Genomic DNA, 22,554 nt, shown 5'->3' with positions numbered 1-22,554 from the left:
ACAATCCAGTTCTCTGATTGGCCCTCTGGTCAGGTGTTTGGTTACCCTTTCCAGGTAAAAGAAATTTAACCCTTACCGTACCTATCTATTTATGACAACAGCTTGAAAGCCCCTCCTAAAGTCTTGAAAAGCCAATGTCTGTCCCTACTAGTTATGCGTTTTTTCCATTTGACAACCATTGCTTTCCTAAAGCCACTGAAATTTAACCTGAACTCATCCTGATTGCTTTCCTTGGTGCACCAGTTATGTCAGTCAGATTAGCACAGCCTTGGAAACAGGGTTTGTTTAGTTAACTGCTTCTGCAGAGCCAGGTCAGTGAATTGGAAATATCATTAAGTGGGCCTTACACAAATGGTGGTTCTTGTTTTAGTCTGGAGGGTTTTGTTTTGCAAGGAGGAGCTGTAGAATTTGTAGGATATTTCCTAACAGATTCTCCAGTGATTGGTTTGGAATCAATGAAATGTAGGGATGAGGCTGAACCAGAGCGATCAAGGTGCCTGGCCTCATGCATTGTCACCCATCCACACAATTGTATTTCTAAAACACCTGCCAGTGTCTGGGAAAGAGCTTAGATCTGAACAGCTCTGAACTTGGGGGCAATTGGGACTGGGTCTAATCTTGCTAGCTACCCTTCTCGCTATAATGGACTGAGCCAAATCACCAGGTGTGAACACTCCTGAACTTGGAGGAGTTTAGAATTTGGAACCTGCACTTGGAAACTCAGACCCACCACAAATCAAACGAGTATAAACGTAGACATACTAGCGACCCTTTAAACCAAAAGCTCCTTAACCTGCCTGGTCAAAAGAAAGTCCTCTGTGACGCTAGTGGCATCTCCCCAATTCGCTCAGACCTTTCAACCTTTCCTCACTTCAGCAATGTCATAACTAATGTACCCCAAGTCCCAGAAAGGCACAGTTACTCCCAAGGAAACGCGCCTATTGCATGTGACTCTGCCAGCTGCGGTGGTGTATTTAAATCAGCGTTCCTCCTTTAAAGACACTTCCATGCTCCCACCAGGCTGGAGGGCCGGCCTGGAGGCTCTGTAGGGAGGCTGGGAAAGCGAGTGATGGATGCAGTATATTAAACTGGGGGGGTGGGGGGTGGGAGAGGTCCCCAAAGGGGGCGGGTTGCTAGTGCTGGTCTGTCTAATGGATGGTGCATTTCCCCTGCAGGATCCCCGGTCGCTCGATGCTGCGGTGCAGAACGCCCTGCTAGCCCTCTACCCGCCATTTGAAGTCACAGCCCCAACCGTCCTCAGCCAGCTCTTCCGCCTGCTAGACAGCGACTACCACGGCGATGGGCTGTGCTGCCTCCTTGATTTCCTGATTCCTGCCAAGCGCCTCTTTGAGCATGTGCGGCAGGCAGCCTGTGTGAGTTCATGGACAACAACAGCAGTCTCCACCTCCCCCAAGCCTTCCCAGAGCCCGGCTCTCAGGCCCAGGCCTGCCGTGGGTGCATGGATGCAGGCAGGCTTCCCCCACTGAAGCAAACGTTCCACGTAGACTCTAAACGCTGTACTATCATATCCACCTAGGGGCAGTGCAGGCTGGTAGTTAAGCAAGGAACAGGACAGGATGCCTGGCTTCTCTCTGTGGGGCCTTCAGCAAATCCCCTCATCAGGGTCTCCTTTTCCCATCTGTAAAATGGGATGATGAGATTTCCCCAACCCCCGCAGGTTGCTGGGTTTATTAATCATTGGGAAGCACTTTGTGGCACTGCAGAGTCAGTCTGTACATCATTATCTCCACCCCAAACAGGAATAATGGCCTGGCCGCACACAGGGGCTGTGACAAAACATCCAGTACGGGTTGCAAGGTGCTCGTACACTATGGAACAAAGGCCATAATCCCGAGCTCTTACACAGCTCTTCATCAGTAGATCTCAAAGCATTTTACAGAAGAGGACAGGCTCATTATCCACACTTTACAGACAGGGAAACTGAGGCACGGGGAAGGGAGTGGCTTGCCCAAGATCATCCAGCAGGCCGGTGGTAGAGCCGTCTCCCTGTCTGGTGCTCCATCCATTAGGCCACAATAAGCTGGTCAGATTCCATTTCGTTAATATCATGTGTCTTTCTTCTCTTAGGCACCTTACTTTAACCGCATCTTTCTCCATGAAGGCTGGCCCTTGTGTCTTCACGAGAAAGTGGTCATTCACCTTGCCCCACTCAACCCTCTCTTACTACGCCCAGGAGACTTCTACCTCCAAGCAGAGCCCTACGGAGAGCAATCTGCCTGCATCACTGTAAAGTGCCTCTCTCAGGACTTGCGCACTGTGGAAGAAAGAACCGTTTCTGAATCCTCCTACACGCTGCTATTTACCAATGAGTGGCTGGAGGAAATCAACCGAGACCTGGAGAGAGCACCTCTGCACACCTGCCTGGTAGCCACAGAAAAGGGAATTGCCCCTGTGCCTTGGGGTAAGATAGCCATGCCAGAATTCATCAGCAAGCCCAAAGAAGCACCAAGTCCCTCCCAGGTCGGAGTGTCCCTTCCAGCACATGCACTGGACCTTGGCAGCTCTGAAGTGATGGTAGAGCCAGCATCACAGAGCTGCACAATGTCTTTTTGCATGACTGATGCTCAGGTGCCACCTGGTAACATCATGGGTAATGTCCAAGACTGCAAAGATGTGCACTGGAGGTCCAGCCAGGGCAAGTATCCAGGACTCATCAAGGTGGATCAAGCAGGATCATGGAAGAAGCCCAGTGTGTTTGTTGTGCCAAGCCTGCGCGATACCATCAGCCAGGACCTGGATGGTGACTATGTTGACCTCCTGGAGTTTTCTGAAGAAATGAAGCTGGATCTTCTGGCCAAGTCAGGACCATCTGCTGAGCAACCTGGACCTTCTAGAGAAATAAAGGTGCCATCAGAGCGTAAATCACGGCTTTCAAGAGTGAACAGAGGGTCAGCAGCAGAAAAATGGACCTGTGGGAAAGGGCAGAGCTCAGAGGAGGGTCCCTGCACACTGTGTCTGAGGAGAAAACTGAACAGAGATCCCAAATTCCACGGGCCGAGGTGTCGATACCGTGAGTCCTACGTGGCCGCCCTTCAGAACCCTGTGAGCTTTGGCTCTGGGCTGATGGCAGCCATACTGGAGGAGACTGATGTGCCCAAACCGGAGTTCCCTTCAGCAAGCACAGCTCCAGAGAGTCCAGCTCACCTCAGACAGAGGCCAGGCCAGGCAGCCACTCCCAGACTCCTCTCTGGCTGTCCTCCGAAGGCAGTGACTCAGGAGATGAAAGCCAAGGAGGTGACAAAGCAGGGATACTTAAAGCTTCTCAAGTCTCCTGCTGGTGCAAGGAGAAATCTCTCTCCATCACAGTCTCCCCCTGCCAGCCATAAATTCTCCTTCTTCAAAGGCCAACGACAACCAGCATCCCCAGGGGACAGTTTGTCTGGTACCAGCCAATATGAAGGGCCTCGGAAAAGGATGTCGGCTATTTACTCTCCCAGGATGAGCAGAGTTAAGCCAACTGGGAAAGGTAATAGCCAGTAGAGGATTGTACAAAACTGGGTATAAAGCAAACATTGTAGTAAGTTGTGCAAACTTCGCCTCCTTTCAGCTAAAAACTCTGCCACATCTTTGATCTGTTTTCCTGGTCAGGTACCGATCAGACGGATGCGTCTCTCTTTGACATCAGCTCTCTTCAAGGCACCAACTGTAAGAATGGTCTTTGTGTTACCACCGTGAGCTGTCCTGCCCAAGAACCCCTGTCTGCAGAGTCCAGCCCTCAACGGCCGCCCCAATGGCAGGATCTCGGTGCTGAGCTCTTGCGCTCGGGCATAGCTTGTTTGCCAGGTACTGAACCCAGTGACAGGATCACGACTAGGCCTACTCGCATTTCTTCATTCAAAATGGTTTTTTTAATGAAAGATTTTTGTGGTCAAAATGAAAATTTCTGCAGGGAATGTCCAACGTCCTACATTTTTTTTAGGGGTTTTGTTGAAAAATGGAAAGCACCAAAATGGCAGAAAATTCAGCCAGTCGTTTCAGTAAAACTAAAATATTTGCCTGGTTAGCTGAAATGTTTCTGTTTTAAGTGGCTGAGAACTAATTTTTAACTGAATATTTGGGGTCGAGGGGTACACTGAAAACCTGAACATTTTTGACAGAAACAAAAAAATGCCTTAAGGGAAACAGAGACATTCCCCAACCAGTTCTTATCTCCTGAAGGCAGGGCACAGCCATTAACTTATGAGTGCGCAAAGCCCCCCAGGCAGGCAGGGAAACATTCTCCCCCCCATTTCACAGATGAGAACTCTTGAGACACAGATGAAAGCCCCCCAGAGCCAGAATTAGAGCTCCCAACATGGTACTAATTCCTCCAAACTCCAGCCCCTCTCACATGAGCCTCCACTCCAGCTACTCAGACCAGGCGGAAACCTGAGGTGTTAGCAGTCATTAAGGTGAAAGTGAGGTCGTGCGGGAGTTTAGGCCAATAGTATTAAGTGCAGCGCTTCCATGATGTCCCCAAGGAGACTTACGGGAGGTGCTGTACCATGCAAGCCGCACTCCCTAAGGGCTTTCAGGGAAAGCATTCAGCCGTGTGATGGAGCAGTTCAAGGGAGAACGCAGTAGATATTTGGATTGTCCATGGTCTCCCACTCCACAACAAACTTAACATCGCCAAGTCTCCCGATACTTAGTGATTTCCTTGAAGCCCCAATTCCTGGAATCATGAAATAGGTTGAAACTCTTCTTTGTTTTGTTTTATTTTGTTTTGTTTTAAGAAAAAGCATGTCTCTAGCCTTCATGGTTGCAGAGAGAAAACAGCTTCAAAATGTGACTCTTAAAGGCTCAAAAAGAGAAGGCAAATTAAAGAACTCAAGCTTTGTTTTTCGATCAGTCTCATGATTTTTAAGTCAATCTGATGGCTTTGGAGGTCTGAACATGTGGGCGTGGCAGTACTGTGAACTGGTAACTCACTGTTTGCTTTTTCCTGGCTGCAGGGAGCACAGATAAGCTTGGCAGGGCTCTGATCCAGGTGACCACAAGCAGCAGAGCATGGGAAGCCACCTGGTGCTCCGCCAGAGAGGTAGCCCAGCTCCTCCTTTACCTCTGCTTCATCCCCAGGTAAGGGGAGAACACAGCACCCTTCCCACAACATCCATATTATAGCATAACCTTAGCAGAGCACCTGCATGCAGCATCACCCGGCGCAGCAGCCACTCAGCCTCGGTTTCCCAGCCTGTCTTCCACTGCTCTGCCCAGTCTTCAACACCTTCTGGGTTGCAGAGACTTAGCCCTCCAGCAGGTCCCTTCCAGTTCTACCCCTTGCAGGGCACTCCAGTTCCAAAACAAGGAGGAAACAACATGAACTTAAATACTTCCTTTTCCTTGGACAGATCTGCTGGGCACTGGGCCCTGACCAGGCTTCTCCAGCTGCTGCTCTCTCTGTCTACTCCCCCCAACTGAGCAGGGCTCTGCCTTTTACCCTGGAAGCCAGACTTCTGCTCCAGGTATCTCAGTTGGGCTGACAAAGCCTCCAGCTGCCCATTAACCCCTTCCTGCCATGTGTGGCGGCTTGCATGCCCCGTTCCAATTCCTTTCAGGCAGTAGCATAGTCAAGGGTAAGCATAGGTTAAAGGAATTTGGGGAATATGGCGTTTAGTCTGCCTGGGAGCTGGGCATCCATACTCGCTCCTTTGCCTGCTTTGCGCCCCCATCTGCTGCCTGGCAAGAGGGAGTCAGGTGGCTCCAGGCTGCAGGCAACGCTCAGAGGGCCCAGTTAATTACTGTGAAAGGCATTATTTCCGGAACTGCTCACTGGGGTCATTTGGGGGCTTTTAACCCTCCGTGTGTAGCTGGATGGATTCCACCCGCACACATGCTGGAATATGCCCCACTGCCCCCTACTGGAGCACGTTGGACATTGCCTTGGTAGTTCAGGCGTTCTTTCCACCTGTCCTTTGAAATCCCATGGCAGCTGTTGGATGTGAAGATAAATAGTGTGTGTGATGTTGGGTGTATGCAGACATTTCTGGGAGCGACAAGTGAGCTCCCAGCCTAGCAGATAGACTCATGCCGGTGGGCTCGAGCGAGTGTGCTAAAACCAGAAATATGGACGTTCAGCGTGGGCTGAACCTCGGGCTCTAATGCCCAGGGGGTGAGGTGGGCCGGAGCATCGAAGCTGCTGCCTCCACTGCCCGCTTTGCTACTGTTGGTGCACTAGTACGAGCTCTCTAGCACAAGTCCGTCTGCCCGAGCTGGGAGACTTGCTCCCCACTGCAGCGCAGGCACACACCCCAGGACGGTGCCTTCAGGAAAGTGGGGCATTTCCTCTCCAGCACGGATGGGGAACCCCAAATCAGCTGCTGAGGGTCTCAATTAATGCTGTTTTCTTCTTCCAATGGGAGCTCACTGTGGTTTATTTCATTCCAAGGAGGGAAGCAAGGGACAGAGGGCTGACCATTGTGGTGGATGCCAGGAGACAGCCTCCCTCCCCGACCCTGCACACAGCATTCAGATCAGTCCAGGTACATATTGGTCTCTGTACAGTCGTGAGCTCAGAGGGATAAGAGGGCCCAGGAAAGCACAATCGATTTGTGTGGGCGAGATCCTCTGTCCAGCTAATCAGTAAAGTTCAGCAGTGTTGTCCCTAAAGCACCTCTCGAATTCCCTCTGGAGTGTATTGCATTGAGTGGGGACCTGTGAGCAGGTTCCTGCTGACCTACAGCTGATCCTATGACAGTCCCTTTGTCTGCGATGCCCTGAGGCCAAAATTTTGATCTCATCCACACTCTTTGCCCTAAGCATCCCCAAGATCATTTACTCAGGCAGGTTTCTGTTACCCTCTGTTGGAGTGGGATATATTTATCTAGGAAACACTGCATACCCCTGCTGTCCCTGGGATACCTGCCCAGTCTCCTCCTTCACAGTCCCAGTTACTGATCTCCTGGGGAACCGTCAATGCATCTGGCCCCCCACAGCTGTCTGAGAGGTCAGTGCTGCACTCCAGCACTTTCCTGGTTGTCTGGTCTCAAGTTGCCACTACAATTCTCTGCTTGCCACCTGTGGATACACAGATCGCACACGTGGAGGACCAGACTCAAAGCACTGTTTATAGTCCCCCGGGCACAAAAGATGCTCATTGCTACCCCAAAATCATGCTAGGCTTAGCTCATGTAGCCAGGAGATGTGCATCTGTCCGTCCCCAACCTCTCTGTCTCTTCACACTCTAAAACCAGCAGAGAAAATCCTTTGTCCAAACCCCAGCCCAAGTCACTTGTCAATCAGGGGTTACTACGTTTCTCTGGAGCACCCAGACCCTGACCTCATGTCCAAGCTTATCCCATACCTGGAATTCAAACACAACAGCACCACGTACATCTCTACCTCTCACAGCTGCTCCTAAGGATTCCCGGCAGGACCTCCTGGGCCCCTTGCAAGTCCTGGCTGGCATTAACTGGGCCCACCTGCCAGAATGACTCTGCAATAATTACCCTGCACCTTAATGGAGGTGTTTAGTGCCTGAGCCCAGGGCAACTCAGAGAAGTGCCCTGTGTTCCTGCACAGGGGCTGAGAGTTTGTCACCAACACAGCTCCCATCAACTCTGCATTTTGCAGGGGTTTGCTTTAGGTCTCTTCAGTGAGCTTTGTGCTCATTTGTGATTGGTCAGATAAGACCCATGATATTCATTCTGTCCCCAGCCTGGATGACCGTCCATGCTGTTCTAGTATGCATATAGAATTTTTCATAGAAATTCCCCTGCTGCTTTTTGCTGGGTTGCTCATGGGAGATGGACACAGCCAGGGTGTGGATGCGCTGTCCTGTTCTACACAGGTTCTGGCCCAAGTGACTGGATTAGGGGAAATGGGGTGCATTTCCCACCCAGCTCTGCTCAGGAGCTTTTTCTCTGGCTTCTAACAGCAGCATTGAACTGCTCAGGATATGAGGCTCTCCCGCTCACAACAGGACAGTCCCGTAGTTGGTGAGTGTTTCCCAATGCCAGGACTGACTGTCACATGCAGAGTAAGCAGAGGATGTCATAGAACCATAGAATCATAGAATCTCAGGGTTGGAAGGGACCTCAGGAGTCACCTAGTCCAACCCCCTGCTCAAAGCAGGACCAATCCCCAACTAAATCATCTCAGCCAGGGCTGTGTCAAGCCTGACCTTTAAAACCTCCAAGGAAGGCGATTCCAGCACCTCCCTAGAGAACCCATTCCAGTGCTTCACCACCCTCCTAGTGAAAACGTTTCTCCTAATATCCAACCTAAACCTCCCCCACTGCAACTTGAGACCATTACTCCTTGTTCTGTCATCTGCTACCACTGAGAACAGCCAAACTCCATCCTCTTTGGAACCCCCCTTCAGGTAGTTGAAAGCAGCTATCAAATCCCCCTTCACTCTTCTCTTCTGCAGACTAAACAATCCCAGTTCCGTCAGCCTCTCCTCATAAGTCATGTGCTCCAGCCCCCTAATCATTTTTGTTGCCCTCTGCTGGACTCTTTCCAATTTTTCCACATCCTTCTTGTAGTGTGGGACCCAAAACTGGACACAGTACTCCAGATGAGGCCTCACCAAAGTCGAATAGAGGGGAATGGTCACATCCCTCAATCTGCTGGCAATGCCCCTACTTATACAGCCCAAAATGCCGTTAGCCTTCTTGGCAACAAGGGTGCACTGCTGACTCATATCCAACTTCTCGTCCACTGTAACCCCTAGGTCCTTTTCTGCAGAACTGCTGCCTACCACTCAGTCCCTAGGCTGTAGCAGTGCATGAGATTCTTCTGTCCTAAGTGCAGGACTCTGCACTTGTCCTTGTTGAACCTCATCAGGTTTCTTTTGGCCCAGTCCTCTAATTTGTCTAGGTCCTTCTGTATCCTATCCAAGGCTGGCTCCAGGCACCAGCTTATCAAGCAGGTGCTTGGGGCGGCAACTCCGGAGTGGGGCGGCACTTTCAGGGATTTGGCGGCAATTCGGAGGGTCCCTCACTCCCGCTCGGAGAGAAGGACCTCCCGCTGAATTGCTGCAGATTACGATCGCGGCTTTTTGGTTTTTTTTTTTTGGCTGCTTGGGGTGGCAAAACCCTGGGAGCCGGCCCTGATCCTATCCCTACTCTCCAGCATATCTACCACTCCTCCCAGTTTAGTGTCATCTGCAAACTTGCTGAGAGTGCAGTTCATGCCATCCTCCAGATCATTAATGAAGATATTGAACAAAACCGGCCCCAGGACCGACCCTTGGAGAACTCCGCTTGATACCGGCTGCCAACTAGACATGGAGCCATTGATCACTACCTGTTGAGCCCGATCATCTAGCCAACATTCTATCCACCTTATAGTCCATTCATCCAGCCCATACTTCTTTAATGTGCCAGCAAGAATACTGTGGGAGACCGTATCAAAAGCTTTGCTAAAGTCAAGCAATAACACATCTGCTGCTTTCCCCTCATCTGCAGACCCAGTTATCTCCTCATAGAAGGCAATTAGGTTAATCAGGCATGACTTGCCCTTAGTGAATCCATGCTGACTGTTCCTGATCACTTTCCTCTCCTCTGACTGCTCAGAATTGATTCCTTGAGGACCTGCTCCATGATTTTTCCAGGGACTGAGGTGAGGCTGATTGGCCTGTAGTTCCCCGGATCCTCCTCCTTCCCTTTTTTAAAGATGGGCACCACATTAGCCTTTTTCCAGTCATCCGGGACCTCCCCCATTCGCCATGAGTTTTCAAAGATAATGGCCAATGGCTCTGCAATCACATCTGTCAACTCCTTTAGCCCCCTCAGATGCAGTGCATCCGGCCCCATGGACTTGTGCTCGTCCAGCTTTTCTAAACAGTCCCCTGGTCACCTTCTCCCCATACTGTGCTGCCCAGTGCAGCAGTCTGGGAGCTGACCTTGTTTGTGAAGACAGAGGCCAAAAAAAGCGTTGAGTACATTAGCTTTTTCCACATCCTCTGTCAGTAGGTTGCCTCCCTCATTCATTAAGGGACCCCCACTTTCTTTGAGTTTCTTCTAGTTACTCTTAACATCTTTTGTATTGCAAGGAGTGACATTTACTCTTCCCTCCCCTGCAGAGATCTTCACCTGCCACCATCCATGGTGTGTTGCTGTTGGCAGACAAGGAGACGGCTGCACACCTGGAGAAGTTACCTGGAATACAGGTGAGCACTGGAGCAGCGTCTTCTACTGCTGCTTCCTAGCTTCATCTTTATACTATTTCTACCTTCTCCTGCTAGGAGGACAGAGTCTGTATTGACGGAGGGTTCCTTCCTTTCCTCCCTCATGTCTGCAGTCAAGGGGATGGAGCTAGGCTGAGGTGCTCCCGCACCTCATCTCCACCTAGGCCTAGCTCACCGGGGCTCCATCTGTGCCAGCAGAAGCAGTGACTAGATGGATTCTGTCTGTCCTGATCACGCTGCAAGAGCTCAGGTTCTACTATTCCCATGACATTGTCAGTAGAGTCTGCCCACGTGCACAGTCCTCACCCTTGTTATGAAATACCTGGATCCTGTCTCGCATGAGGAGCAGGGAGAGGTGCCCTTCTCTCTGTCTGTGGGGCCTTTATCTTATTGTCTGTGTCCCAGGCAGGTAATTCTTGCAGTCCTCACATTGTCTGACGGCAGTAATGGACTGCAGCCACCCAGGGGAAGCCAAGGACTTTCCCAGTTACTTCCACATGCTGGACACGGGCATTAGGATAATAACTCACAACTTGAAAGAGTTTATTGTTCTTTTAAGGCTGCTCTGTTTAATTAATATAGTGTGAAATATTAATAAGTTTGATTACGCAGCTTGGCTGTCCTGGCAGGTTTACTAAAATGCCAGCGTTCTGCTGTGCATTCGAAAACCACAGAGCCCCAGGGAGCTCCACTTAGAGACAGTGACTTCTTCTGAGCCAGTGCTGGGTTCAGGCTCTTGGGAAGGAACCAGAACTGCTAAAATGCCAAGGGCAACAGTTTTCCTCTCCAGGCCTCATGCAAAGCCTGTTGAAGCCGCTTCAGTGGGCTTTGGGTCAAGTTCCCAGTGACAACACCCTAAGGTCTGTACTCAGCGGGCGTTTGCCTGAATAAAGACTGCATGTAAGAAACCGCAGCTGCACACAGACCCCAGGGTCTTGCTTCGGGATGGAACCAGGACCTACCCAAACAAGCCCCTCTTCCTCTGAGCCAACAGAGGAACTGACTCATTTGCTGCCGATAACTAGCAGGCGGTTCTGCTTGCTATAGGGAGACACAGCTGCATGCATCTAGCCAGCACATTGCATGTGGGATTCAGGATTTACAGCACAGCCAGGCAGGAGTGGACAGCTGGGAATCTCAGCCAGCAGCTTCTCCTTCTGACTCTTCCAGCCCCGCTTTGCAGATTCAGGCGGCCAGGATCCTTTGGAGAAGGAGAGAGGGATTTTCATGCCCAAAGGCTGCAGGATCCCCTTGGGGAAGCTTTGCCAAACCAAACTCTTACCCACCACTCTCACTTGCCTCTGTAAGAGCTCACCACAGAATTTAAAGCCGTGTCCCTCCCTCCTGCAGGTGGAGCTGCTGACTTCCCTCAGAGCTCTGGGCCGCTATGTCGACAGCACCCAGCTGACACCAGACTTGGATGGTACTTTCCCTTACAACCACGGCGAGTGGGTTCAATTCTTCCAGGTGTCTATTATCATGGCCTTCAGCTTTCCCCTTGTGTTTGCAGCAGCCCTTTCCCCTCAGCAAGGGACTTGCTTCTCAGGGGGCATAACACTCACAGTGACGATCACTGGCAAATCCCTGGTACCTTGGTAATGCAGAAAGACAATGTACGAGAATGCACAGGCTCCTGGTACTGCAATAACAGCATAACACCCGACTGCGGGGAGAGAGTGAATCTGGTTGCAGGTTATGCCAACTGGTTGCATCACAATAAGTACATCCCTGTTTCAATGTATCACAAAAATTGCATATGTGTGTGTGTGTGTGTGAGAGAGAGAGAGATCAGGGGGAGGATTCCCATGGGATGCCCTGAAGCAAGCAGCGGTTTTCACGTGTATTACGCACAAGTTCAAGAAATCAACAAGAAGGCCCAGAACTTGAGCTAAGTATCCGTAGCTACCTCAGTTCTGCTTAGAAATATATTATCTACAATGTCTCCCTGCAGTTAACCTTCCCACCCTGCTTATTGGCTGCACTGCTATTCATCCATATTTCCACCTGCTTCTTTCCCTATCAGCCATTAAACTACTGTCCATCTGTTTATACATTCACACAATCTAAACCTATTCCCCCTCTCTACTCTAAGCCTGTCTTGCCATCCATCTGCCAGCCCTCCTGGCCTGGGACAGGCCAACTTGTGTTTGCTTCTCTGTAGAAGCTGCATCCCTTCGTGGCAGATCTCAAGCAGGCCTCCAAGCTACTGCAGAGCTCCATCCAGGAACTGGAGAAGGGCGACTTCCCAGAGGATATGCAGGTAACATGCTTCCGAGTTCCAGACAGGATAACCTGCATCCAGCTCTGACGCAGTTATCCCCCAAAACAACAGCAAGTGCACTGTGCTGCCATCTCCTGATGCCCAGTGGCAATCCAGCCCTGGGCCATTCCTGCCCACCGGGAGAGCCAGAGGAACTCTCTAGGTGCCTTTGATCAAAAGCAGCAGTGAATCTCTCCCACAGCCTTTGCTTGCTATGTAATCAGTATTTAAGAGCAAAGAATCAATTATTATATTTAAGCCAGCCTTGTGCTGTTCAGCTGGCACAGCCCACAAGCTAAGTCAGGTCAGACTGGGTCACTGCTTGGATGGGAGACCTGCAAGGAACTGCATGCAGCGGCCATAGTGAATCTGTGCTGGCACGGGACACCTGGCTGGTATGATGCACTGTTCTGCTGAAGATGCTGTCTATTGGCTAAGACTTAACACCAGCGCCCTGATTACTTGTGGTCACTGCACATTCCATGGGAAGGTCTGCAAGAGGAGGAGCGTGAACTCTGGTGCCCTGTCAAATTCCAGTCCATATCATTCCAAGCGGCCCACCTGAAGCCCCTGTGCAGGTCCCACTGGACACAGACAGCTGCCATGTTGCACCCCAAAGGTGGCTGCAGTCAGTGGTGAATGAAGTGATCTCTGCACAGATTTGTTACTGTCTCATGCTCAGAAAGCACATTGGGATCCTCTGACCAAGGGACCACAGAACCATAGGGTTAGAAGGAACCTCAAGGGTCGTCTAGTCTAACCCCCTGCCATGGTGCAGGACTTGTGTCTAAACCCTCCAAGACAGATGGCTCCAGCCTCCTTTCGAAACCCTCCAGTGAAGGAGCTTCCGCAACTGACCTAGGCAGTCTGTGATTCAGATAGCTCCTCCAGGGCTCTTTGCAGGACAATGTGTGTTTTACGTGGCACGTGGCATTTAACTCCATTTTGTCCCAGGGTAAAATAGAGTTCCCTTGGTGGAAATGTTCCCCAGGTCGGAGGCCTTTTCCGACCTCAGGCTCTGTCCCCTCTTACTTTTGCCCCTGACAGCCGACTTGGTGCTGTTGATTCAGAGGGTGATGGGGCAAAGGGCAATTGCAGTGACAAGCGTGTGTGTCTCTGATCCTTGGGCAGGAGGCAGCCGAGTACACGGAGAGATACAGAGAGCTGATGAAGACAGTGCTCAGCAACGTGCAGCTAGTCAGCTTGCAGAGAGAGGGTGGGGCCACGCTGGCCAGGCTGAGGAAGGAGGCATCCCGGCTCAGTTTCTCACCGGATGTCAGGTACGGAGACTGGAGCCATCCCTGCCCCAGAAGAGGGACACGGAGCACCGAGCTCTCACCCTACTGGCTTCAGGATGCTCATGCCTTTGGCATTGCAGAGCCCCTGCTCCTCGTCCGTTCTCTGGGGACAATGCAGTCCATTACCCACCGGCACAAGCTTCTCGCCAGCCCTTCAAGGTATTCCCACCACCACCTGCTCCCCCAGGCCTACCTCTGCCAGCTCCCCACCAAGCTGGAGGTCCAAGCTCCCAGGAGTGGTTCCATCGCCCCGCTCAGCCCAGGCCTGGAAGGCGACAAGGCACCGCTGGCTTCAGCAGGGTGAGGATTTTCTCCCTGGGCTGAGAACATGTGCCCGTGTCACTGGGAAGACGGAGCTCTTGTCCCCTGCAGAGCTCCATTCCATGCAATTTAAACAGATGTCATCCAATGTTATTTCATTTTATTTTCCAGTGGGACTGCTAGATGGCGCTGCTCCCCAATACTGTCACATTGCTTCCAGCCAGCTGCACACCACAAAACCTGCCAGTTTCCTTCTCCCTCAGATCACTCCACTTGTCCCCGACTCCTTTGCCTGAGCTCCTCTGCCTCTGGCTGTGACAGTGTCAGGCTGGGGTGGAGGATATTTCCAAGGGGACAGAGAGCAGAGTTAGCAAGTGCCATCCCTCCCTCTGGTATCCAACATCCAACTCCAACCTGCTCGATGTAACTGGGAGATTACTGGACATCTGCAATCACCTGACATTATACCTGCAGCTATTCAGGGCTCCACACACCTGGAGAGTAGCATGTTCCTTGCCCCAGGGCCGGCCAGTCTGTGGGCACAAACTGGTCCCACACAGAGCAATACAATGAGGTTTTCTGGACAGGTGCAAATCCAGAGTCCCCTGGTGTGTTAATAGAATTAGAAACATTAGCAGCTTGGCTCAGCTTGTGGCAAAGCATCACCTACAAATTAGAACCCTTGTGACCTCAGCTCTGGCTCCCACGCTGGGCTACAGTGCGGCAGAACGGGACTGAGGCTCTTCCACTCTGCACGTGCAATCTTTCGGTGCCACCGTGCCAATCAGCAGAGCAATCTTTGCACATGACCTTTCTCAGCACCCAACAGTGTGCATCAGGGTCATAACTAGAACCCAACTCCAGGGAGCACATGGCAATAGGTTAGGGTTCCCCTCTCCCCAGTTAAGGGATTGTGATGCTCAGAGGACTCCTTCTGTTGATTTCTTTACTAGGAATTGTGCCTGACCTGTAGCTCTAATTCTAGGAGGGATGGATGGTCTCCTCACATACGAGAGGCTGATATGCTGTAGGTGAACAGAGATGGGCCAGATATATTTGTCACCCTTTTTGTTCTTAAGGAACAGCATGGACTCAGCCATGGGCCTCTACAACCAAGTGGAAGAAGAAGTTCACACTTTGGTGACAAAATCCAACAGCTGCCTGGAGAGCCTGGAGTTCATCCGAAAGATCCGGGAGTTTGAGGCAGAATTTGGCAAGGTGAGTGCTCTCCTCATGACATGCTGCCCGAAAGGTCAGATTGCACCTTGGATGCTATGGCAACACTTGCTGAATCTCATTCATCAAATTCAGGACCCAGCCACTAAGTGACAGAGCAAAAGATTTCTTTGCTTCAGCTCAGAGTTGAGTGAAACAAACAAACTTCTCTGCCCACAGCCTGGGCTACTGATACCAAGGGAACCTAGAGAACAACAAGATCTTCTTGAAGCCCAGATTTTAATTACTAGGTTACTGGGAAAAAATTGTTCACAAACTCTGTGAAATCTGGATGACCCAAGGGAAGGAGGGGAAATTCCTAGGGACGTGGCAGCTGTTAAATAACTGAGATCTCATGGAAACCCTATTTATTTCTTCTTACAGCTCACTTGCTGGATTGATGAAGGAGATTCTCGGCTCCGTGAGCTGAGCACTGAGGAATGGAGCCTGGACAGCCCAGAGAGATCCTACCAGCAGTTCAAGGAATTCTTGATGCAGGCTACAGTATGTTTGAGGATGCTTTTCTATAACCTGTATCCTAGCTATAACTATATTGCCTATGTCTGGAACGTGGTCCTTGCTAGGGCTCTTTGCCAGATACTCAGAATGAAATACGAAAACCCCAGAATTAGAGCTTCTCACATTGCATTGCAATTTCATTACAAATGGCCCAGTATTGTTATAGAGCTGCAGAAAATACCATTTTTGACCATTTTTGCGATAATGGGCCTATCAACATTTAATTGTCAGGTCAAATTTTTGCAAGGAGGTTCCCAGTGTTGCACAGCACTAGTCCCAAATGTGAGACAATCCTTATACTTCTGGACCACGTATGGGCTCCGACCCCTAACACTCCTGCCTCCTCATCCCTTCTCCCAGCCTCCAGCTCTGGAGGGCAGTCGTTCTGTTCCAAGGAAGGTCCAGTGCTGTATGGGGACACTCAGGATAGGGTTCTATGGAGACTGAGGCTTCTGGTTAATTGATCCAAACAAGCAGCCCCGTGCACTGCACCAAATTAAATGAGGTCTCAGCGTGGGGAGTGTAGAATGAGACCCTCCATTCTTATTTCCTCCCAAGACAGAATGATTCTCTTCTGCTTCCTTGCACCCAGAAATGGCTTGTGCCTAAACAGAGAACATTCCTCTGACTTTGATGCTGGAATCTTCCAGCAGCCGAGCTGCTGGCCCTCAGCAAACGAGGCCCCCACAATTAAGACAGCAGAGCCTGTTTAGGAATAGATCATTTTCCTTGTATCCTCCTTTAGGCTCACTACAACCATGGACTTGTGCTGTGTAAGGAAGCTGCTGAGTTCCAAGGCTCCATGTTCCCCGAGACACAAGCCTTCCAGGCAGCCAGAGGTACCGTGCAGGCCAAACTGAGGAGTTTCTACACAAACTTGAAGCGGCAGCAGGCTGAGCTGGAAACTCTGCTCAACCTCTGCAGGTTCTACGACAAGGTGACTGTGCTAAGCTAACTGCTCCATATTGTTACCCTGCAGCAAACTGGAACCAGACCAACATTGCTCTCAGCCTGATGAGAATCTGTAGGGCAGTGTGAAATGTATGAGAAGGGAAGTAGTTTGAGAGCCCCAGCACCAATTGCATAGCAAGGAAACGGAGTTCCCCACCTCCTCCCCAAGGATATGCTCTCCTGACACTGGTAGAGACAAACCAGTGGAGAAACTCAACGTTGGTGATTATCATGGAATTTCTGTAGGACTCCAGAAGGAGGTCAGTGTGGAGGGGCTGCAGCAGAACAGGGGATGAGAGAAGTTACAGAGGGATAAATAAGCAAGTGGGAAATGAGGTCTGGAGAGAGAGAGAGAAAAGTTCACTAGATGGAGAGCATGGGAAGGATGTTGCAGTTATAAGAGGTATAAGAGAAGGTTCTTGCACCAGCAGCGAGTGGGATCCTGGGGGAGGAGAGACAGCAAGTTCTAGATGAGCGACAAGGAAAAACTACCAACTATTGCTCTGTTTTCTAGATAACATTGCTTAACCTTGACTGCAAACCTCACATGGCTCATGTGAAGCTTGGGGAGGGACAGCCAGCAAGTCGGGAGGCCCTACAATGCCTAGAGAAATTGTTACAGAAGCTATCGGTGGAGTTTTCAGCAGAGAGGTTCCAGGAGATGAAGGTACAAGCCTACACCATGCACAGCTGCAGAGGACTAGGAGTGTGGAACAAGGCATCGCAGAAGTGTCAAGAAACCAGGCAGATCCTTGAGGAGATACTGGAAAAATTCAAGGAGGCCCAAGGATTTGAGCCAGACTGTAGTGGGGAGGAGGATTCTTTCAGCTCAGCTGCCTCTAAATCAGGCCCCAGAGTCCAAGATAAAGCTCCTCATGTTTGCAAATCAACTTCCAACCCTGCCCAAGCAACAGCAGAAAGCAAGACACAAGTTAAAGAATCAGGATGCAGAGCAAGGAGTGAGATAGTATTAAAACCACATCTGCCCACAGACTCTGCCCTAGGTATAGATCCCAGGGACCCCAGGTGTTCTCAGCAAGACTCCTTGTACTGCAAGGATGTGCAGGAGGGCAGATGTATTTATCAAGGCTCTATAACAGCTGAAGAGTCTCCCCTGAGTGCTGCATGTGGAGCTGATCTTGAACAGAGAGAAGCCCTGGCTCAGAATCCCAGCACGAAGGCTTTAGAAAGCGTCCATGGGGCACCCCCTCAGAAGCCTCCTCTGACCCTTCCTTCCCAAGCCTCTTGCCCAAACCCTGGCCAGTTTCCTTGGGACAGCGTGAGTGAGTCCCTGGGTGATGGGCCTTGCTCAGCCCACAGCACATGTGGTCAGCAGCACTGGGGTAAGATGCCGGAAGCAGCCCAATACTTTCAAGTGTCCAGACATGGCAGCTTTTCTTCTGAAGATACAGAGTCACAGAACTTGGCCCAGGACCCCTCAACAACTAATCTCATTTTGCCCATGGAACTCGTGAGTCCTAGACTTCTCGGGCCGCTGGGAAAGCCCCTGGGGATCATATATCTGGAAAACCACCACACAAATAGCCATGAAAAAGCAGATGCTGAGTAAAACCAGCTCTTTTGAAACTGGGTTGGCTTTGTCTTTCCAGTCCTGGCAACTTTGACCATGGAGTGGATGTGTTGTCTAGTGGTTATAGCACAGGACTTGGCATCAGACCTACTGGGCTCTACTCCTTACCCTGCCATTGACTCATTGCTTGCCATTAGGCAGGTTACTTAACTCCCCTGTGTCTAACTTCCATTCATCTGCAAAATGGGGATAACAGTACTTACCACCTCCCGGGAAGCTGTGAGGCTGTTAATTAACAATCTCGAAGTGCTTTGTGGTCCTCCTGTGAAAGGCCTGCAGCTGGGTAAGCGCAGGGTACTGGTTGAGTTAATAAAGTTCTCATGGTACTATTCACATTCAGTCACCACAGGAGAAAAACCTAGGGGCAAATGGAGACAGTTTGGTCACTTCTCTTGTAGCAACACCCATTTTCCCTGAGGCACACCAGTCATCCCCTGAGCCCCCGCAGGAGCACCGTGCAGCTCACTATGGGATATTCCTCACTGCTGAACCTTCCCCTGTCCAGAGCCACCAGGCCTCAGAGCTTAAATTGTTACCACAACAGAGCATCTTCCCAACTCCCCTGCCTGCCCAGTGGAATTTCCCTCCTGCCCATATGTTTTTACTGTCTCCTTTCCCTCCTGGTCTATGGGGTTGCTGCAGCTTGGGTTGAGATATTTTGTCCCTGTTACACAAGGCTAATTTTATTACCAATAATAAACCCAAAATGCAGAGCTCTCAGTGTAGAGCAGTGCAGAGGAAACTACATTCCAGCCTGCAGTCAGACAGCCCCCAGAGTCTATTCCAACTGCGAACAGAAATCCTTCTCGGGTGCTTCTACTGCTGCAGGAGGAGCCAGAGGAATAAATTCAAGGTGAGTACCAAAATCCAGTCCTGATTCATCTTCTCTTAGCAGCTGTGCTCAGTATCCTTTCAGAGAGCCAAAAAAGAAATGTCAGATTCTACTCCTCTGAGGCTGTACCCATAATCCATCCCCAGTGGACAGGCATTTATTCTCCTTAATCTAAGGGTGGACATTTCAGATTGGCTCTTGGATAGACTTTCAAGCACACAGGACATAACTTGCATGCACTGTTACAGAGACTGAACATGCAAGTGACAGTTGTTAGCACTTTGCACACACTGTTACCCAGTTTTCATGTGTCATCACAGGAATCTCATGTCTGAGTGGTTTAAAAATCCAGCCCCATGTGGCTGCCTGGGAAGGATTTTGGTGAAGTCTCGAGTGTTTTTATTTTTAACAAAACATTCAAATCCAGGCTCATCTCTCATACTGCGCTGCCTCCTCCTCCTTTGTCCCGTCCCCTCATCAGTTCAGAAGGGTGCGTTGTGTTTGGTTCCATCCTTTCCCCCTCAGCCAGCTGGCAATGGAATGAGAGGACCTGGTTCCAGGCCTGTGGGGTCAGGTCACTGTTCTTCCTGGATTGTAAGGTGAGGAGGGACCAGTCTGGTTACTAGTCTGAGCTCCTGCATCAACGTAGGGAGTTCAAGCCCCGAAGGGACTGTGAGATAATCTGGTCTGACCTAGATCACAGCCCTCAAATTTCTCTCCGTTGTCCCTGTAGTGAAACAACTCACTTACGTCTGGCAGAAGCATCCAGCCATGGGCTCTCAGGCTGCTTTTCTCCTCTGAGAGCCCTTTCGGACACAGGACTGACACACTGTACAAAGTCACCTCTCAGCCTTCGTTCCAATAAGCAAAGCAGATTGAGCTCAGTCACTGGCTCATTTTCAGCCATTTTGTCCAGCTCTTGTGCCTCTTTTCTGCACCTTGTCCAAAATGTGGACCTCAGAGCTGACACAGGATCCAGTATCGGTCTCACCAGTGCCCTTTACAGAGGTAAATCACCTCCCTGCTCTGACTCACTACTCCCCTGTTTAGATCTCCAAGAATCACATTAGCCCCGTCTGCCCCAGCATCACACAGGGAACTCCTGGTGAGTTGCTGGTGCATCGTGACCACTAGATCCTTTTCAGAGTCCCTGCTTTCCAGTCTGAAGGAATGCTCTGCATTCCTGTCCCGAGACGTGTAACTGTGCACTTGTCTGTATGAAAACACATTCTATTAAAATGGACCCAGCAGACCAAGTAACCACAACTGCTCTGTCTGACAGGCCCGTCCTCATCATTTTTACTATTCAGCGAATCTTTGTGTTATCTGCAAATTTTATCGGCAGTGATTTTATATTTACTTCCAGGTAACTGATGAAAATGTCAAACAGCGTTGGGACCAGCACTGGTCCCTGTGGAATCCCATGAGAAACACCCCCATTTGATGGTGATTCCCCATTGACAACTACTTGAGATCAGTCCGTTTGCCAGTTCACAAGCCATTTAATGGGTGATTTATTGGTACGGTGTAGCACTAATTTTTAATCTGAATGTCATGCAGTACAAAGTCAAATGCCTTACAAAAGTCCAAGTCTGGGACATCCAGGCAGTTATCCTTAGCAACCAGACTTGTAACCTCATCAAAGATGAAATCAAGTTTGTTGGACAAGACTTATTTTCTGTAACACTTGTTGCCTGGATCTAATTAGATTCCTTTAATTCTTTATTAATTAAATCCTATATCAGATTTTCTATTATTTTGCTCAGGACTGATGTCAGGCTAACTGGCCAGTCATCCTGCTTGCCTTGTTGAATGTTGGCACAAAATTAGCCCTCTTCCAGTCCTCTGGCATTTCCCTGATATTCCAGGTTTTACTAAAAATGAACATCAAAGAGAGAGATTCTCTGCCACCTCTTTTCAGACTTTTGTGTGCAAGTTGTCCAGGCTGCTGATATACAAATGTTTATCCCTAGTACATGCTGTTTAACATACTCCTTGGTTACTAATAGATTGGAATGTACTCCATTCATCATGTGATACAAACATATCATCCTGCTTCTTTCCAAATACAGAACAGAAATATTTATCAAACATTTCTACCTTTTCTGCATTAACTGTTTTACCATTTCCTTCTAGTAATTGGCCTATATCATTGCTAGGATTTCTTTTGTTCCTAATTCACTTAAAAAAACTCCTTAGTATTGTCTTTACCCCTCCCAGACATAGATTTTTCTGTAATATCTTTAGCTTCCTTTATCAATTTTCTATACTTCACAATTTCTGATTTATATCGTGAACTATACATTTCTCTCTCTCTCTCTCACACACACACACACACACACACTTATTATATGTGGCTTTTTTATTTTCTAATTGCTGCTTTCACTACTCCACTGGACCAGGAGGGCTTTTAGCCAAATTTTTACTTCCTTGAGGTAGAGTCCTGGCTTTTGGGCCTCCTAATAAATTCTGCTTAAAGAACTCACTATTTTCATTTGCATTTTTCTGTGTAAAATTTTCCTCCCAATCAGTTTTGTTCATAGTTTTCGTCAGCTTTGGGACACTGACCACTGTGAAGCACCAAACCTTTTTATTACTGGCTGGAACTGCCCTCTGTTTTCCCGGATTGAATGCAATCAGGTCATGATCACTAGTCCCTAGGCAACCACCAACTTGCAGTCTGGTGATTAAATGTCCTTGGCACAGCTTTTCGCCACAAAGAACATGGAGGAGGCCACATAAGGGCATTTCCGAAGCCATTAGATTCAAGATACAGCCAATGACTTTCACCTCCATGTGCTAAACCCCCAATACCAGCTGAAGGCTTGTGCTGCACAGAGGTTCCTGTCCCGTGCTAAGGCCAAGGAAGGAAAGAGTGTGATTTATTCTTTCTAGGAATGCACATCATGATTTTCTTGTGTAACCCTTCTGCCAGTCAGAGTGGGTAGCAGGAAGGGCTGGGTTCAGTATTTAGGGTTCCTTTTCACCAACACAACACAAACCTTGAACCCCCGCCCAGTGACCTGGGACAATTACACTCACCCCCTGGGTGCCTCTCAAAGGCAATACTTCCCACTCGCAAGCACAGAGTCTGAGTGCAGCAAAACACTTTTATTAAAAGAAAGGAAATAATGCAGCATTAATTTGGGGAAACACCATACACAGGGCTCATAAATGTAAACCATGAGCAAAAGACCCACCCCCAAGTAGGGTGGGCAGTGTCCTTTTCCCCTCAGGTTCTTAAGTCCAGCAACCCAACCATCCCTTTCACATGCCTGTCCCTTCTCTGTACCCCACTCACAGTTGCTGTTTCATAGACTCATAGACTCATAGACTTTAGGGTCAGAAGGGACCACATAATCCTACCCTTCCACTTCTATAACAAACCCCTAACCTATGTCTGAGTTACTGAAGTCTTCAAATTGTGGTTTGAAGACCTCAAGCTGCAGAGAATCCACCAGCAAGTGACCCATGCCCCACGCTGCAGAGGAAGGC

General features: G+C 49.7%; 2 protein-coding genes across 2 annotated transcripts in view; one reads left to right on the top strand and one right to left on the bottom strand.

Moving 5' to 3' along the window:
- Positions 1-18,570, top strand: part of KIAA1755 (KIAA1755 ortholog) — a 23,596-nt gene extending 5,026 nt beyond the window's left edge. Inside the window, exons 2-14 of the mRNA XM_032762415.2 lie at positions 1,176-1,373; positions 2,089-3,487; positions 3,610-3,804; positions 4,956-5,079; positions 6,389-6,482; positions 10,028-10,114; positions 11,483-11,599; positions 12,294-12,392; positions 13,524-13,672; positions 15,031-15,169; positions 15,551-15,670; positions 16,431-16,622; positions 17,151-18,570. Coding sequence (XP_032618306.1) covers positions 1,176-1,373; positions 2,089-3,487; positions 3,610-3,804; positions 4,956-5,079; positions 6,389-6,482; positions 10,028-10,114; positions 11,483-11,599; positions 12,294-12,392; positions 13,524-13,672; positions 15,031-15,169; positions 15,551-15,670; positions 16,431-16,622; positions 17,151-18,206 — 3,969 coding nt within the window. The 3' untranslated portion in view covers positions 18,207-18,570. The remainder of the gene's footprint in view (positions 1-1,175; positions 1,374-2,088; positions 3,488-3,609; positions 3,805-4,955; positions 5,080-6,388; positions 6,483-10,027; positions 10,115-11,482; positions 11,600-12,293; positions 12,393-13,523; positions 13,673-15,030; positions 15,170-15,550; positions 15,671-16,430; positions 16,623-17,150) is intronic.
- Positions 1-22,554, bottom strand: part of CDK5RAP1 (CDK5RAP1 mitochondrial tRNA methylthiotransferase) — a 289,907-nt gene that overhangs the window by 66,469 nt on the left and 200,884 nt on the right. The window lies entirely within an intron of this gene.

Source organism: Chelonoidis abingdonii, chromosome 14 (assembly GCF_003597395.2).
Source record: "Chelonoidis abingdonii isolate Lonesome George chromosome 14, CheloAbing_2.0, whole genome shotgun sequence".
Classification (NCBI taxonomy): Eukaryota; Metazoa; Chordata; order Testudines; family Testudinidae; genus Chelonoidis; species Chelonoidis abingdonii.
This window is presented reverse-complemented; position numbering and strand designations above follow the sequence as displayed.